This window comes from Lepisosteus platostomus, chromosome 10, assembly GCF_059453375.1.
Source record: "Lepisosteus platostomus isolate fLepPlt1 chromosome 10, fLepPlt1.hap1, whole genome shotgun sequence".
In the NCBI taxonomy this organism is placed as follows: domain Eukaryota; kingdom Metazoa; phylum Chordata; class Actinopteri; order Semionotiformes; family Lepisosteidae; genus Lepisosteus; species Lepisosteus platostomus.
Window position 1 is genome coordinate 54,430,384 of NC_142620.1, and position 16,015 is coordinate 54,446,398.

The 16,015-nt window shown below is 44.7% G+C and overlaps 1 protein-coding gene across 5 annotated transcripts; it reads right to left on the reverse strand.

Annotated features, from left to right (window-relative positions):
- Positions 1-1,477: 1,477 nt before the first annotated feature.
- On the reverse strand, positions 1,478-15,182 carry lamp2 (lysosomal-associated membrane protein 2). Of its 5 annotated transcripts, none has more exons than XM_088597346.1 (10): positions 15,042-15,182; positions 11,419-11,537; positions 10,363-10,567; positions 9,776-9,937; positions 9,250-9,328; positions 9,030-9,195; positions 8,435-8,560; positions 8,207-8,267; positions 7,775-7,942; positions 3,848-4,518 (listed from the first exon to the last, which is right to left on the reverse strand). In XM_088597346.1, exons 1-10 carry the CDS (start codon positions 15,085-15,087, stop codon positions 4,373-4,375), a joined length of 1,278 nt encoding a protein of 425 aa, XP_088453472.1. In that variant the 5' UTR covers positions 15,088-15,182; the 3' UTR covers positions 3,848-4,372. The 5 variants fall into 5 exon arrangements, with proteins under 5 accessions (XP_088453470.1, XP_088453472.1, XP_088453473.1 ...); XM_088597347.1 differs by having other exon boundaries at positions 9,030-9,192; positions 9,247-9,328; XM_088597344.1 differs by lacking the exon at positions 3,848-4,518 and adding an exon at positions 1,478-3,443 and having other exon boundaries at positions 9,030-9,328.
- Between the last annotated feature and the right edge of the window lie 833 nt (positions 15,183-16,015).

Consider the following 16,015-nt stretch of genomic DNA (forward strand, 5'->3'; position numbering starts at 1 on the left):
AACGCCGGACCCATCCCCGCCCTCTAGGCGTCTGGGAAGACTGGCCTGCTGGCAGGAGCCTCATGAGGCGCTGTGTGCCGACAGCCCGGGCCTGGAGCCAGCCAGCCCGCAGGATGGCTCCGACACCGATGAGGAAGCTGGCAGGTGTCTCTGCTGGAGCCCTCGGACGCCCCGCCCCCCAGTTCCAGCCCCTTCCAAGCCTGGCAGTGCGATTGCGGAGTCAGGGCTCTCCGCGGGACATCTTCAGAGCTGCTCGGTCTTTGCTGTCCTGGGCCTGTGGTTTCCCCCAGGCAGTGGCCAGCAACCTGCTTCTGAACTTGGGGTGAACAAACAACAAAAAGGTTCTTCCTTCCACGAGAGAAAGAGCGATCGAGAGAGAGAGAGCTGGGAGGCCAAGGTGTCCTGTTGGAACAGGGAGTCAGAATGAATGACACTCGAGACAGGGGGGTGTAGCAGAGGAGAGTGGCAGCAGGTCCTCTTTCTCTGCAGTGTGGTCCAGAGCTCAGTCATTAAATGACTCATGAACAAGCTGCTGGCACCAGACAGAGTGGGAACAAGAATAGGAATCGTCAGCCCATCTTGGCTGATTTTAATGAGGAATACATTTGCAAAGTGATGTTGTAGCAGCAACGTCATTGTGTTTCTTTTTCTTCAGGAATCACGTGAACACAAAGCCGAAGAGGAGATGTGGAAAATTACTGAGGCAGCAGAACATCACAATTTGCAATAAAATCATGTTTAAAAAAAAACATCAGTGTTTTCTGAAAAAAAAAAAGGCTTCCAACTTCATAGACTTAGGAACTAAATGCTTGCTTCTATAACAAATGCACATTCATTTTAAAATGATGAAATGCAGCAGTTCTTTTCCAGCACCACAGCAAGTATTTTATTGTACTTATTTATCCTTCTGACGAGACGTAAAACCGAGGTCCTGACTCACTGTGGTCATTAAAAAAATCCCAGGGCGTTTCTCAAAAAGAGTAAGGATGTAACCCCGGTGTCCAGCCGAAATTTCCCCATTGGCTCCTACCAATCATGGCCCCCCAAAAATCTATGAATTGGCTTCATTACTCTGCTCTCCTCCCCACTGAAAGCTGATGTGTGGTGAGTGTTCTGGTGCACTATGGCTGCCGTCGCATCATCCAGGTGGGGCTGCACACTGGTGGTGGTGGAGGGGATCCCCATTACCTGTAAAGCGCTTTGAGTGGAGTGTCCAGAAAAGTGCTATACAAGTGTAAGCAATCATTATAGGTCACCCTCAGTCATATCTTGGTTATGACAATAATGCTCAAAGTCCACCAAAAGGCAGTGAACACAGGTAACACTGGTGAGACTTTTCTAATCTCTACTCCCTAGCTGTTAGCTTGAACTACAGTTTAAAGTCCTCAAGGAAGGGGATAAGCAAAGCTCTGGTTTAGTGTCATTTAGTTTCTCTAAACCAAACTAATTTTGTTGTCATTCAGAAAATCACACCACATTTTACAAAACAAAAGCAATTTTATTTCTTTCCACTGACTTCAAACAAATACCGGGTTGTGAAAGTCTGATGCAGAGAACTGGCAATGAAGAAAAACAGAAGTAGATGGAAAAATAGAAGAGCAAACAAAAAACAAATGCATCTTTAAAATAAAACTTTAAAAACCACCTACTCAGCTATGAATGGTAAAGGGTCTCTGGTGTGTTTGCATACTGAGAACCAGGGATTTTATATAACGGGCACATGTCTACAGCTTATCCTTACTGACAAGGAAAGGCCCTCTTCTGTTCCACCTACAGTATGTGGAAATAAAGTGCAGATTCCTCCAAAACCTGGTTCCAGAAGCATTTTTCCCCTCTTTTGCCACATGTGGTATATAACATGGGCCACTGACATGAGGCGTGTAATCTAGCCACCATTTACAGAAAAGCTTTACTGGAAGGGATGAGCTAAGAAGTGTAGCTTTAAACTCCATTACAGCTCTCCACCACCAGAAGACTCCAGAAGGGGACCACCTAGGCCCTCACACACAGGCATCCAAATCAGCCATCCCCTACCCCACAACAAGCCTTGCACTCACAATTCAACCAATTCGGGAGTTTTTCCTACAATACCTCCTGTTTATTAATACGGATTCATACCCTGTTGGTTACATGACTTAGCATTATTATAGAGACACTGGCCATGAGAGCAAAAAAAAAAAAAATGTGCTCAACTAGAATCTTTATAATACCTTAAGCGTGGCTTTTTTCCCTTTTGCTATCAAACCACTTGGAAGATTCTAATTTTAGACATAATTACGTAAAGAAAAGATGCAAAAGAATGAAGTTTTTTTTTTAAGTGAGGGGCAAAATAGCTCAGATGTACAGGTTAGTGGGAGTTCTGCTGCACTGTTTTTGAAGTCAAGACAAAAAAAAAAAATCACTCATTTTATACAAGGCTGTAATACAGCACAGAACTTTACAGAACAGTTTCTGAGGGATATTTAAGTGGACCAGTGTTTCATAAGAGCAGTTTCACAGTTGCAGCAGTGGTGTTATGTTTGTGTGGGTTGCCTCCATCAAGGCCAGATAACCAAAACACCATGAGCTGTTTCTCCATCCCTGCAGGAACATGACTCCTGTGTATTACCAGTAAGTAGTTTTCCCCAAATGCAAGGATTTTACAGCTGAAAGCCACAGGAGTTAGTATTATGTTTAGAGTGGCTTTAAGCTGGACACCCAAATTCTGACTTACAACAATGCAGAATAGACTGTGCAGATACTGCTTTCTCTTTAAAACTACCAATAACCACAAACAGAATTTCACTAAGTTTGTTTTATACAAATCACAAAAAATAGTAACCAACTTTACAATGCATACAACTGATAGATTGTCTTCCTTCATGAATGTATTCCAAATAAAAAGAAATACATGCAATGGTATGCTAATTCTTCTTGTGTTCTAGCATGCACTCCTCAGCCCTTAAAGCTTCTTTTACGACATACTGTAATCAAGGCATCTTTGATACTGTATTACTAAAACATGACAAGAGTCTTGTGACAGGCCAGGATTACTAGAAGTACAGCGCATGTGGAAAAACGGGGTGAAACCCAAACAGGGAGGCGCCTTCTCCATCCGTACCCCCCCCCCACCCCTCAAACCCACAGCACACGAAAACCACAGTGGGAGAATCATGCCACACGAGCAACCAACATGAAACTGCTCTTGAACAGCACAAACCCCGAGAAGCCAACAAGCTTCCAAGTTCGTAAGGAGTGAGACGCTAAGGGTTAGCATTGAAAGCAGCAGCAACAGTAGTACAGGCCACGGCGGACAGGGCGCTATACTGATTGGTAGCCCGTGCGGCTCTTCCTCCGTCCAATCAGGTAAGAGATAAGCACGAGGATGATTAGGAAGCCCAAAGCCACCCCGACAGCGACAGGCACAAGAAAGCTCAGGTCAGTGTCCAGGAAACACTCTTCCGCTGTCGTGGGGAAGAGAGAGGGAGAGAGAGGAGCAGAAATTCCATGTTAAATGCCAAAGGCTTGGAACCCGAAACGGAATAAATCAGTGGTGCGGCACAGAAGCAGCATCCTGAAAAGGAGGAGAAACTGGAACGTGAACGGAAAAGCTCCCAGCAAGGTATTCACAGGAACGTTCCCAGTAACCAAGTTCATCACTACTTTTTATCCTGTTGGGGAAAATAATTTTTTTTAAAATCCTTTAGGGCATGCATCACATCCATACTTTTAAAAGGCATGCAATGGTGATCCTGTTGGAAAAACAAGGATCCATGGACACCTGTGCTGGGAAGCAGGATTGGTTTCCTTCTTCTGTAGGAAGGATCACTCTGGGGGGGGTGATGGGAAAGCCACTCGCACACCAACATGTAGAAAAGTATTTTATTGCGTCATTTCAACACGAGACAAATGCAAACGTTCCCAAAGACAAATCAAGAGAAACATTTCTGGTATTTTTACACCAGCTTATACAAACAGGTATGGAACCACATTAAGGGACAGAACAGAGCTAAAAAGTTACTGCAGTTTGGGGAAGGAGGAACAAATTAAAGACAGCAGCAAATTCAAAGATTATTTGTGGTTAACTGTAAAAGTTTTATATCCTATCAGCTTTCAGCATTTAATAGCAGTAAAAAAAAAGTAGCACTTCCATGCAAATTCAGGAATTTTCCTACTTCCGTTTTGTGACAAGTGCGCAGGTGGCAAAAACTAAATTTTTAGGTGTAGATGCATTTAGACATCTAAATTTACATAAAATACAGCAAAAAAAAAAACTTTACGTAGTGGCTTTTTATAAGGATCATCAACACTAAAGCCAACAGCCACTGCAGAACAATGGAGTGAGATTCTGCTTAAATTTCAGGCCTTCAGCTTCCACAGAAAGGTCACCTTTCTAGAACGATTCATATCCCCCCGCCGGGTTTTTCCTCCGTCCGACAAAATACGCCACCAGTACAACAAGAACCAGAACTCCAAGCGCCACTCCGACCACTATGGGCACAATGAAGCCGTCGTGCTTATCAGATGAGCATTCCTCAGCTAGGCAAGAAAAAGCCATGAATATACAAGTTACACAAACAATCAATCCAAAAACATTAACTGCAAGAGAAAGCACTTGAAATGTGGCGTTAAATTGAATATCTGAGGTGTGGTTGACACTTTTTATACAGTGACATTTAACAGTCTAACCATCTTCTAAAATCTCATTCCCAACTCTAAAGGAATGTTTCAGAGGAGCTCTAGTTACATCTCCTGCATCATCTTTTAGAACTTCACAGCCAAGCACACACGTCTTGCTGTTACAGCACTGAGCTTCTTTCCTTAACCACCTTGCCAATGTTGCAGGGGTGAGAAAAAAAAAAGACTTGCATAATGTACACCACAAACACAGGGACAACCAAACAGATCTTAATAAACTGCATACCAAGATGCGCAGCACTGAGCTCTTACAAAAGAACTAGGTGTGCATGAACTTTTTAAACATTTTACAGATCGACCCAAAGTGCATGAGAGATTGTTAAGTCTGTATAGATAGATAATACTTCATTAATCCCGTAGGGAAATTGATGAAATTTCCCTACGGGATTAATAAAGTATTATTAATACAGGTATAAGGCTATTTTATCTAAAAAAAGGACATTTCCCACCAGGAATACCAGCCCACACCCCCAGAACGATTCTGCATTCTTTTCTGCGCTACTATTAATTTCTTTGGAGAAACAAAAAAGTGCATTTGGAAAACAATTTCAGATACAAGCAATTCATAAATTCACCTCTTATTTGGGTGTGCTGTTCAATAAACTATCAAGTGTAATGAGTAGCAGGATGGCTGCAAGTTACTGTGGATGAACAGCAAGTGGTATATTGAGATAAAATACTGTGGCTTCTATGGCAATCTTGCAGTCTTGATTTAGAAAAGGATCAAATTAAAGTTTTGGTGCAATAAACTAGGTTACTGTACAGGTAAATCAACTGAACTTTAAAGTGGTTAAAAGCTGTATTGATTCAGATGGTTAATACTATGAGATCTGAGATTTAGCATGCAATTGATTTTACAAAAAAATGACACAGCCCAAAATACATTTACGTGCAGATGTTTTGGCCATGAAATTAATCCTTTTCTGATCCCCTGATACACTAGTATGTTAAGGTATTGAGCAAGTCACAGCTAAACAGCACAGTAATCGTTGATAAATGTATCAAAGCAGCCAGTTTACGGAAATGCAAAAATTGATTGTTATAGCAAAGTGCAAATAAAAGCAGTTTAAACAATCAGCTACATGAACACAAATATTTCCTACATATTCTATAGGACTATCCCTTTTTCAACCTAATGCCAAGAGACTGTAAATTGTTTTTAAAAGCTACTGCTCAACCTTTGTTTTGAAGTTTGTCAGTGCAGGCGCACTTTTATTCCACTTCGATAAAGGCATGTCTTGAAATACACGCATGTTGGAAAACATGATTTTGTGTGGAACGCTAACAGGATAGCATAAGGTGGATTAACAAACACAAGAGACTTAGTCTGGGGGGGGGGGGACCCCCAAACAGATTTAAAAACAAGTTTCAACTAAAGTATTGAGAAAACTAACATCCCTGGTGACATCCAGTGGGATTCGGCAGCTAATGTCACAGATGTTACAGAATCAGTTACAGAGGACCAGTGTGAAAGAAAGCTCAAGAGTCTTTCACAGGGAACAGGGAGAATTAGGGAACTGCACTTTTGCAAATTCCTTGACAAACTTTCCTGCTTCAGATGTAGGAAAGGCAAACTCAGAACAAAGGTTGAGCTTTATGGTCGCAGACTAAAGTATCTGACACTCCATACACAGCAATGTTCTTCACCAAGTGATGAAGTGCAACGCTGAGACAATACACGTTTACTAAGCATCTTCATCCTAGAGATGGCCAAGATGTCTAATGGGCTAAACAAACACTCCACAGAAGAGTATGGGAGTACCAAATTGCTTAATCCACCAGTAAGCTTTGGCTAGTGTGAGAGGACAGAGAAGAGTCCAATCAACCTAGAGAAATGAGGTACAGTGCTCTTACACTGGGTAAATGAGTGAATGACATTGGAGCAGATGGAAGTGTGCCAATAGTTGCGCCTGAGACTACACCGATAAAATTACATGAACACAACACAGGGAATGCCATGTGGAGGAAGCAAGTGCAGGTTCAGTTTCATTCTGCATAATGTTAAGGAAAGCCACTTAAAACAAGACCAGACCATCGGATATCGGACTACCACTGCCTGCGCAAGGAAATCCAGTGGAAAAAGTTAAGGTGAGCAGCAAACCTTTTTCCAGGCACCGGGGCTCAGAAAGGGGGGGAAGCCACATTTCAAAGTCTCAGCTGAAATAGAGCATCACCCCCCCTGCCTTTGGGAAAACAGTTTCTGAAGTTTGGGAAAACAAGCCTGAAGTCCCAGGTTCTCTGGCAGCCTTAGATAATTTTTTGCCAAGTAGGACCACAGTAAGCTGCAAGCAGTCACTGCTGCACCATAGCTCACACACAAGGTGCTGTAACCACGCCAGAGCGCCAGGTGGCACTGCTCATTTCTCCCACCACAGTCCGTCTCATGGCCGGTGCTACACAGCCCTTTAAAAGCATGCCCTGTGGACTGACTTCAGTCACCCAGGCTCAGATCTGGTATGTGCGCAAGATTTTAAATGTATTACAGGACCAAAACGGAACTTGCACTTGCCCCTGGAAAGAAGAAAAAAAAATTCAGCATCAATCCATTAAGTTAACTGCAAATGATTGTTTTAGAGGGTCTGATATCCAACGTAGGTCTTTCTTCTACCAATCACATATGCAATCACTACAATGAGAATCAAGCCTGCCAGAGCAGCGCCAACAATAATTGGGATTAGAATGCTGGTGTCATCCACTGAGCATTCCTGAGCTGCAGACAAAAAGAAAAAATAGACGACTTTAAAATTAAAAATGAAAAGCAATAGATTAAAAAAAAAAAAAATCGCTGCTAAACACACGTCTGGATTTGGAAAAGGTGCCGATGGGGCTTTTATTAATGCGATTCATCCAGAGTGGAGGAGAGAGCTGGCGAGTTTGCCATGATCATTCATGCTTTATATATAGATAAAATCAAAAAAGAAGCAAGTCTCAAATGGTCTAATAATAAATGTAATCCATGTCAAGCACTGCACAGATCCAACAAAACTATTTATAAAAGGAGGTTACCGGGTCTCTAGCGCACACTGCTCAAACCTAATCAGAAGTCATATAAAGACATACTCAAGTGACAATACTCACAGGGGTAAGCCCAACTTACCTGTAGAAAACTTCCCAGCTTTCACGTCAAAAGGCTGCACTCTGAGCTCCAAGGTGGTGATGGAGAGGTCCCTGGCGATACTGTAGGTCTGCTGCTTGTTGCACATGTAGGAGCTGCCGAGAGATGCCTCCCAGTAACCCAGGGAGCTGTTGCTGCTGTTGAAAATACCTACAGGAGAGCAAAAATTGCCCAGGTTGGTTACAGCTAGAAGGATAAAGGGCCGAAAGTTTCAGAAGATTTTCCTTTTTAGTAAAGGACTATCCTATTCACACATTCGAAACAATATAATTTCTGCATCAAAATTGCCACTTAAGTCATGCATTCATTTCTTAGTGGATAAACTATTGTCTATTTAGTCCCCCCCACCCCCATCTTAAGAGTACGTTAGGAAAATGTAAAAACCATACCCATTAAGGCAAGAGTCTCACTTACTTGAGCCGTTTAAACTTAGTTTTACGGACACTCCCTGCAGGACAAATTTCTTGGAATTGCTCTGTAAAAACGCAGACAAACTCCGTTAGAACCAAGATGAACCGGAGGACAAGTCAGTAAGATTTCCTTTATGCCGAACTGGTCCCAACAGAAACGGTGACCACGGCCATTACCATGACCCTGAGAGGAGATGAAGGACAGCCTCATCGTGCTCCACTGCTGGCTCACCTTGTTAAAGCTGAAGGCCACAGTCTTCTCTTCGTCATCCAGCGTCAAGGTGGACTCACTGCCATCGGTACTGCACCTCCCGCCAGCTTTAGTCTTATTGGGATTAATGTTCACCTGCAACCAATCCTTTAGAGGCAGAGTAAATAATTTAACCTTAAGTAGAGGCTGCATATTTCCACTGTAGACAAACTTTTAGGGATATAACATCTCTCTTCCAATTCTGCAGAACAGGTTGGTGAACAACAAGTCCTGAACAGCAGAAAAAACCTTTTAAAGAATTTTCTTCTAGCCCATTTAAGGACTTGAAGAAAAGGTACCACCCCTACTCCGGCTTAAATGGATTAACAATACAGACCGAATTGGGTATGGTACTCCCAGAAAACCAGGAGGCAACGTAGGTCTTCCAATAACCAGGTTTAAGATCCCTGGCTCTGAAGCCTGTGGGACAAATCCTGGAATCCTGTGCCCTGCAAGTTCACAGGCCTAAGATCAAATAAGGAAGTCTTGTGTGGTTGGGGGATACCAAGGAAACACTTTGCAGTAAAAGCATGCAGCAGGTCGGAGGACAATATCCACAGGGGGTCCTCACTCATACCTTTCCATTGAGCGTGTAGTTGACCTGCAGGCCCATGGTGGCCAGGAGACAGACTGTGCCGTTTCCGTCGGTGATGTTGTAAGCGTGCTTCTCTGGGCGGGGCAGGGGCGGCGCCGGCGTGGTGGTGGTTGGGGCTGCAGTCGTGGTGGCGTTGGGAGCCGTGGTATGAGCGGTGGTGTTGGGGGCAGTTGTGTGAGCGGTGGTGTTGGGGGCAGTTGTGTGAGCGGTGGTGTTGGGGGCAGTTGTGTGAGCGGTGGTGGGCGTTGGGGTCACGGGGGTGTCTTCTGGACACACAGTCTCTGTAAAGAAAGAGGTCTTAGCAATTAGGGGTGAGGGGGGACACAAGATTAATACCTGCAGCAACACCATGCATCAAATATTTTTTTGCAGCAGCATGCAGTAACCCAGTTACCCCCCAAAATCCCGAAAGATCCGGGCACACAGCTTAACTGGGCACTAACCAGCAGTGAAACTAACCGTCTGACCTTTTGTGAATTCTTCACGTCATATTGCGACGACAAATCCGAAAACCCCATCAGAGTTAAATGACGGAACCCAGACAAACCTGCACATACAGACTGGAGGCTCTTTTATGGACTTGAGCAGCTTGAGAGCTGCAGGGATTTACCTTGGCAGCAGCAAGAGTATCGGAACAAAAAGTCCAACATGCAGCAGGTTGCCGACACTCCTAAGAATTACCACAGAGGTTAGCGAGGATGCAAATCATTTCCGCCCGGCACACTCACCGTTCTGGCTGACAGTGCCGTTGAGTACGAACACCTCCAAGGTCACATTCCAAAAGGTCTGCGTGATGCCATCCTTCTCAAAGGACTCGTCGCTCCTGCACCGGTAGGTGGTGTCCACGGGAATGTCATAAGGTTGCAAACGGATTTCCACCCTTTTCAAGCCTGCCGCCACCATGCAAGACAAACAAACGTCAAGCACAAGCACCGACGTTTGCAAATGAGTCTGTTCCATTTCAGAAACAATTAGTGCTCGATTTTGAATACCTGGCTATTTTCTCAGAAAAGGGCTTATAATAAGGGCATGGGATTTAGGGTAACTTGTTGCAACGCTGATAACCTCCTGCTGCTCATTAGCTGCAATTAAATACTTTAAGATACAAATCATTGCATAAGAATAACACCTGAAAAAAAAATCCACGGACAAGAATGTATTATTTCTACTTTTCTATATGGAATTTACTGCTACTTGTAATGGAAGCATTTCAGATCCACTTTCTTATGTGACAATTCACAGAGATTTTAACAGGGAACCTACCTGGGAGTGGACCAATTCACTATCTGTCACACACAAGCACCGGCAAACTTACCCTTTTCAGTGGCATTTGGAAAGCTGCTCGTATCACTGAGATTGTAGGTGAAGACTTCGACCTCTGCTCTGTAAGAATTATTACTCAGCGAGTAGTTTACAGAGAGGGAATGACCTTCTCCAAAACCAATCATCAACACAGAGCTGTTGGTACCACACGAGCTTCCATCCGTGTCCACGGTCTCTGGCAGACGTAAAGTTGCAGTCTGAAGAATCGGAAATTAAAGAAGCGTTAAAAACACAAATGAGTACTGGAACCAACAGCATTGTTAATGCCTCTTCATACACATAGTCTTCCACCTGAAACATGCAAACACATGACCTTACATTGCCACACATGGAGAGCCTTACAAAAGACTACCTATTCACCTAAGAACATCCTTAAGATTTAATGGGAAATGGATGCAGGTGCCACAGCATACACGCAGTCAGGATATTTTAAATTTTATCTTGTCTGCCTGCTTAGAATGATCTACATACGTTTCCTTCAACCAAATCCTCAACCAGAAAAATGACTCATACTAATCCTTCTCATGACCACATTGGGTTCAATACAGAAAGCTTTTGTAATTTTTCCTAGGACTGTTAAAGAAATGTTGAAATGTAAGTGATGGAAGGCAGATCAGCCTCTTCTGTATGTGGATTCCTTATTGATCCAGGGCTCTCATCCTGCCTTTTTTATTTAAGGGTCCTGGGAATCTTTTGGTTTGCTTCAGACACCCATGAGAGTGTATAAACAAAATAGTGTTTGAAAGGTACTAACGTGTTCCAGGCTTTTCCCCAGTGACAACTCCTACAAGAACAGCCACTCAAAGCCTCGAACACAAATGACTTAAGATTTTAAACTCAAAAGGTATTGATCGTCAACCCAAAGGACCCTTTTAGGATCAAAGTAACAGACCAGGCAACAGTGCATCTAACCGAGAACTGGTGCTTCTTCAAGCATATAGGAAATCTTTGATCACAAGTAACCATAACAGCTGGCACAGCCACATGGCTCTACTAGTATGAAGTTCTGCTCTTGATGCAGGAACTCCACACAATGAGCTGCACTTACAGAATTAGTGGTATTTGTTTTGTAGACGATGGTGAAGTTGGCCATCAGGCTGTTATAGATGCATATCTTGCCATCTTTATCCTTTACAGTCACGTCTGTGGTGCGAGACTGGGGGATTCCTGGAATAAAAAGTTAAAAACAATATTGTGGTATTAGGAGCGTTCAGTTTACGAAGAGCGTGTGGGGAATTCTTTCATCTCCTCTATTGGCTTAAAGCAACAGAACTCAGGGGTGGACCCGATAGACTGGAGACGAGATACTTTACAGCCGCTGCTTTTGGGTCAGCTGAAACTGGAAGACACTATATTGCAATCAATACCAGGTGCAGCAAATTTACTGCAGTAATTCCCCAAATATTTTACAGAGGCAATGTTGAGACAAAAGGAACGCAGAGGATATCAGGAATAAAGGAAAACCATCAGCCTCTCGGACAGCAGTATTGCCCAGCCTCAGCTCCTCAATGGTCATACAGTTTCACAAGTACTTGTATCCACCAGCCGACAGGAATTCCCCACCTATTCTGCAACAGGTTAAGATTACACACAGAAGTAACACCATAGCGGTGAAACTCGGGCATTCTGACCCCAGCCTCCTCCACGATGGGCAGATGCACCAAACCCATAGAGAGCTGGTGGCTCTTCCGGAGTGCTAAAGATTCCATTGCACTCAGAAACATTTCTCAACGCTCCTTTAGTTACACCCCGACTCTTACAGCAATTAGCATGCATGTGTGGATAACAATTAAAGAGAACTTACAATTCTGACCGCCTTCCCACAGTCTTGCAACATCACTCAAATCACAGAGCCACAAAAAAGATTACAAACAGCCAAAACAAGATACATGATTTCAAAATTTCTCCTGCACATCCCACTTTGAAGTGTAAACATTGCTTGGCATGAACAGCAATAAAGATTAAATATTTGCATGTGGCTAAGTACCATTCAGTTTATAATGAACAACACCTATATAACAAGTACAGGGCAGAGTTTAACAACTGCCTGTGACTGATAATTCCATGCTTTTCATCCCGAAGAGCTCAAAGCTTTTGAGAGATCAGAGGGAAACCACTTACTGCAACTCACCGCTGGAGTGCAGCACCCAACTGCGTGAAGAGCTATTATACGCCAGCAGCCCCATTACCCAGCCCAGGCAGAGAAGGGAGAAGATGCCGGACTTCACTCATTGAATTAAGGGAGCTGTTAGGGAGTGCATATTTTGCAAAATGGGAGTTGAAATTAGCCAGGACAAGGATTAATACTTCTACAGTTATAAAACTGAGGTCTACAACACCATTTGTATCTTATGCACAGAACAGCACAGTGTCTCCTTTCACCATCATTAGCCACTGTTTCAGAAACTGATGCAGCAGGAAAAGCACAACCTACAGGTCCATCAACTCCACTTAACAACCTGGCTTTCAGAACCCAATACTGACCCTGCACAGCCTTGCTGAGCTTCCGAGATCCGACACGATCACTCTGCAAGGTGCTACCATGCATCACAATAACAGTTGAATCCAAGTAAGGAATACTTCAAAAAATAAACAAGACATGTTTGTGCCACCAGAATACATAATGCACTTCCTTGTAAAACAAGTAAGCAAACTCAGAACATTCCAGTGATCATCTCCCAACTGACCATGCCTGGGTCAGTAAAAGGGCACTGAAGTGGACATACAGTACAGCATTTCTGATGCATGACTTTTAAATGTTTTACCAAGTCACTTAAACAATTTAAACAGCTCTGGTATCATACACGATTTAACACTTTCAGGGTGAGGTACGAGTCTGAACTCCTGAACTATGACTGCACCTTCACAACTACCAAATGACAAAGACCAGAAGAGCAAGTTCACTCCAGGAAAAAAGAAGAATCACAAGATCCAGCCATAAAGTCAGACGTGTTGTAGCTACATGTGCTGAGAAAGAGATGTGGGTTATGATAAAGATGTTGGCTGCCTACACATGAAAACACAACTAGGGGGGCAGGTTCTGATCTCCAGGCATTGTCCCGGTGAGCCCGAGTCCAGCAGGTCTCGCGGGTCAACACTCAATCGCCTGGAGACCTGCAGCAATCTCACTACAGGCAGTCGGGCCACTTGAAGAACTGGGACCACAACGTAGGTACTTCTCAGCTGTAGGTACAGCTGTCATAATTAAACACATTCCTTGCTCAATTCATCGATCAGCAGCTTACAGGCATCGCCCATCTTTACAGAAACATGACCTGCGAGTCCAACCGAGCAGCAGGAAACACCGGATCTACACCCAACCCTGCAAGAGCAGCTGCTTGAGGAACGCCATCGGCACTTTAACCAACGCCAGGGAGAGAAAGACCCCCAGGTGTAACAGCTAGCCCCCAAGGTGGGGGTGGATGTCGATGACATGGAGCTAAGCATCCCTGCAACAAAGGAAGTTTGTCTGGGGCTTTAATAATGATCCCAGAAGATTAGGAGGCTGGCCAGCCCCAGTCGCCAGACCGTGAGGACACCAGCCAAGTCCACACAGAGGGCTCAGCCCTGCCAGCCAAGTCTCCGAGCCGCGCAGCCCTGGGCGGGGGCGCTACACGAGCCAGGACGGGAAATTACCCCGGCTCCCGCAGCAAGAAGCCCTCTTTTGTGCGCGGCAATCGCCAAACCCCAGAAGAACGGGGAAAAAACAGGAGAACGGACGTTCATCGTCGCTGCAAACGGGCGCTGGGATGCGGACACCAGCAGGCTGTCAGGACGATCGGCGCCCAGGTGGCGCTCGGAAACCTGCCTGCTCCTCCCGCCGTCACATGACTAACCTGGCGCACACACACACACATCACATGCTCGCTGAGATCAGGGCTCCCAGGTCAAAAACCAAAACAAACGGCCAACAGCGACGCGAGGTAGAATGTACTCGAAAACCGCAAAAATAAAACACACATTCTGATGTACTTCCTGAATAGCGGCGCAGAACCAAGCCATGAGACCTGTACTGAGGGGAGCCCAGACACTCATCCTGGTTATCAAGAAACGTGATTCAGCAGGTCTGGGGGAGACGGATGAAGGGGGCAAAGTTACATGCACTCTGGTAACGACCACGTCGACCGCTAACGTGAAAGGAGATGGAGATCACTTTACATTCGGGACACCGCTTCGTACCTAGAGCGTTCCGCCCAACATCAGGGAAGAAAAGCCCCAGCTCTAACACTGGACCGAGAATTAAAAATGACGGTTTATTACTCAGCGGATTAGATCATGCAGATCTGTTTTACCGTACTCACTGATGAGCCCGCATTCATTTTAATGCACTCAAAGATGATCATTCAGCCTCCTAACTCCTAGCGACGACTACCTGATAGTACTACCTATTAAATCATACGTGTAAACGAACAACCATTTGATCACTGACACGGGTCTCCCGCATTTCAGGGCGGCGGGGCAGGGACACGCGAGGGCATCAGCAGCTGGCTCTGGGGCTCCAACCCCCCGGCGTCAGGGAGAAGGAGAGTCCCAGGCTGCGGAGCTGGGGGCTAGGCCTGCCAGCAGGAAAGGACAGACGTCAAGCTCCGCTCCGCTGTTCAAAAAGAAATCGTCCTGCGAATAAAGAGTCCCCGCCGAGGGTGGAGGGGAAGGGGGGGGAAACACACTTACCACATCCCAGAATCAGAAACAAACCCAGGATAGCGCTGCCGTCCATGGCGAGGCTGGGCTCCCGTCTGTGACTGAGCCGCACGCGGAGCAGGAAGTGAAAGTCATATGACACCTTCAAAGGCGGAACCCTCGCGGCCGACCAACCACGAGCTGGAGGGGGGGCGTGTGCCCTTGCAATTAATACCCTGACGATTGCAGTTAATAGCCTTATTGAAAGATGGCATTTTTTTTTTAGAAGAAAAAAAACTTCACAGTGTTAAAGATCTCTCTTCTCCGGGTCTGCACGTCCATCTGACGAGCTCCATGTGCTGAAATAAATGAGATCTTCCCCCTCAGCGGGGCATAGACTGGGAAGCGCTGTCAGTCCTCGCTGTAAACTAAATCACGGTCAATTATGTCCCCATCCGCGGTGGGAAAACCGCAGAGGAAAATTAAAACCATTGCATTGCAGAAGTTGGTACGGCCATCGTATCTAATCTGGTGCCCGCTTCTGTTTTTAGTGTTAATTTTCTGCCCCTATTTTTCGATCACATAGGAGGAGTAAGAGAAGTACGAACCGGGGTGGTACGAGGGTCTGTGTCAGAAGTTATGGAGCTTACTTTAAAAACACGCAACACGGAGGGAAAAAATGACGAAAGTTAGAGATCATTAATGGAATATTGAAAGTCGTTATTTAACACAAAACTGTTACTCGGAGCACAATGGTCACTTTTCTCAGTTTGAGATAAAGTTTTTTTCTGTGTGAGAAAAGTAGTAATAAGTTAGAAAAAAATAGTGAGTTTCCTCATACATCCACTCTCATTTAGATCGGGAGTCTCTCCGGATCTTCCTTCAAGCCGGACCCAGTCGAAACAGTTGTTGACGTTCTTGGTCTTCATGAAAACGAACGAGCTACACTGGGCTCTCATTTACAGACTTTTATCTTTAAACGTCTTAATTACATCTGTTGCGGCCTTTTGAGGAGGTCCACGTTT